The sequence below is a fragment of the Gekko japonicus genome, unplaced genomic scaffold, assembly GCF_001447785.1.
Source record: "Gekko japonicus isolate JY-2015 unplaced genomic scaffold, Gekko_japonicus_V1.1 scaffold2863, whole genome shotgun sequence".
In the NCBI taxonomy this organism is placed as follows: domain Eukaryota; kingdom Metazoa; phylum Chordata; class Lepidosauria; order Squamata; family Gekkonidae; genus Gekko; species Gekko japonicus.
This window is the reverse complement of record NW_015162038.1, coordinates 276-2,022: the sequence shown is the minus strand read 5'-3', so window position 1 is coordinate 2,022 and position 1,747 is coordinate 276. Positions and strand designations below refer to the sequence as shown.

The window sequence follows — 1,747 nt, the reverse complement described above, 5'->3', positions numbered from 1 at the left end:
CAGCCCTGGAATCCTGACAGCCCATCTGGTCTTCCTCTGGTATTTTTTTTCCAGTGATTGAGCTGATATCTGGATGGAATGTTGAGGTTCTGGAGAAAGGGGAAGTGCGGCTCTGGCTGGAGGTTGAGAAGCTCTCCCCAGAGGCGGAGTTGCACCTGATCTTCAATGGGAAGGAGCTTTCGAGCACTCCGGTGAGTTCTCTTTCATTTGAGTTGGTCACAGGTCAGGCTGAGATGCCAAAATAAATAAATAAATGAAGTAGTTACCAGTGCCATCCTAAGTAGAGATATCGTCTTTTAAATCCACTCACTTCTCCACACATAGGTTCAAACTACACATTACATTTAACATGTGAATCCCAACAGAGACTGGCAACAGAATGCCAGCAATGAGTTCCAAGAGGGTACATTATTTTAGAAGAATAAGAAGAGATTGGATTTATACCCCGCCCTTCACTACCCAAAGGTGTCTCAGAGCGGCTTACAAACTCCTTTCCCTTCCCCTCCCCACAACAGACACCCTGTGAGGTAGGTGGGGCTGAGAGAACTCTTGACAGAAACTGCTCTTTTTCAAGAACAGCTGTGCCAGAGTTATGGCTTGCCCAAGGTCATCCAGCCAGGTGCAAGTGGAGGAGTGGGGAATCAAACCCGGTTCTCCCAGATTAGCGTCCGCGCACTTAACCACTACACCAAACTGGCTGCAGAGGGCTGATTTGGATTGGGACTGTGGCACAGAGAGGGAGAAGGGGCTCAAGCCTTTCCCACCCCCGCCCTATTTTCCTGACCCAGAACAGCTCTGGGAAGTGTTATTTGCCCCATGGGAGGCTCACTTGCATACCCTTTGGTGCCCTCCCCCTGTGCGGCAGGTCCTGGTCCACATCAGGCCTCTGCAGCTCATGAGAATTGAGTTTCCATGGGGAAGTCGCATCTGACATATGCCTACAAGTCTCTGTGGTGATTGTGTGTTGTTTGGGCGTTAGAAAAGTATAACCTAGGATGGCGCTGTGACACTCTCATCAGGAAAATGGAGATCCCCTCCTGGGCCTACAGTTGCCAGATTTCAAGAGATTTGGGGTTGGCGTCTGGGGGGGGGATTGGGTTTGGGACAGGGAGGGACCTCAGTGGGGTATGATGCCATCGGGTCCACCGTCCAAAGGAGCCATTTTCTCCTGGGGAACTGAGCTCTGTTGCCTGGAGATCAGTCGTAACTCCAGGAGATCTCTCAGTCCCTTTCCACAGGGAACCTGGGAACTACAAACCCACCCAGGACAGAAACTGTGTTGGGGGGCCTAGTCCAGGTAGCCTCTTGGTGCACTTCAAACCTTGAAAGTGATCTCAAGCCAGCCCTTTCTGAATGGAGTAGAGAGGTACAAGGCCGAAAATATCTAACTGTAGTACTGCTTTACCTCAGAATACTCTTGGGGTTATAAACGTCTGTGTTAGGAAGATGCTGCAGAAAGCAACTCCCTACAAAGTGCAACACTGGAATACAAAATATGTGGCAGTTTCTTTACCAAACTGCACCTAGGGTTGCCAGACCCCCGGTCCCAGCAGGGGGCTTCTTCCCGCCGTCAGCCAGCTGACCGGTGGGGGGGAAGCTCTGCCCCCAAGACCAACCACCCGGCTGCTCCTACTATAAGATTTAAAGGGCCCTCCAGCTGGCCCTTTAAATCTTGCAGGAGGGAGGGAGGGAGGGAGGAAGAGGGGTGGCTGTGCTGCTTGGAGTGTAGGTGCCCACAGCCCCCCCA

The 1,747-nt window shown here is 51.8% G+C and overlaps 1 protein-coding gene across 1 annotated transcript in view; it reads left to right on the top strand.

Annotated features, from left to right (window-relative positions):
* Positions 1-222, top strand: part of LOC107105579 (myomesin-3-like) — a gene marked incomplete at its 3' end in the record, with an annotated part of 70,685 nt that extends 70,463 nt beyond the window's left edge. Inside the window, exon 25 of the mRNA XM_015405575.1 lies at positions 55-222. Within this exon, the coding sequence (XP_015261061.1) occupies positions 55-222 (168 nt within the window). The remainder of the gene's footprint in view (positions 1-54) is intronic.
* Between the last annotated feature and the right edge of the window lie 1,525 nt (positions 223-1,747).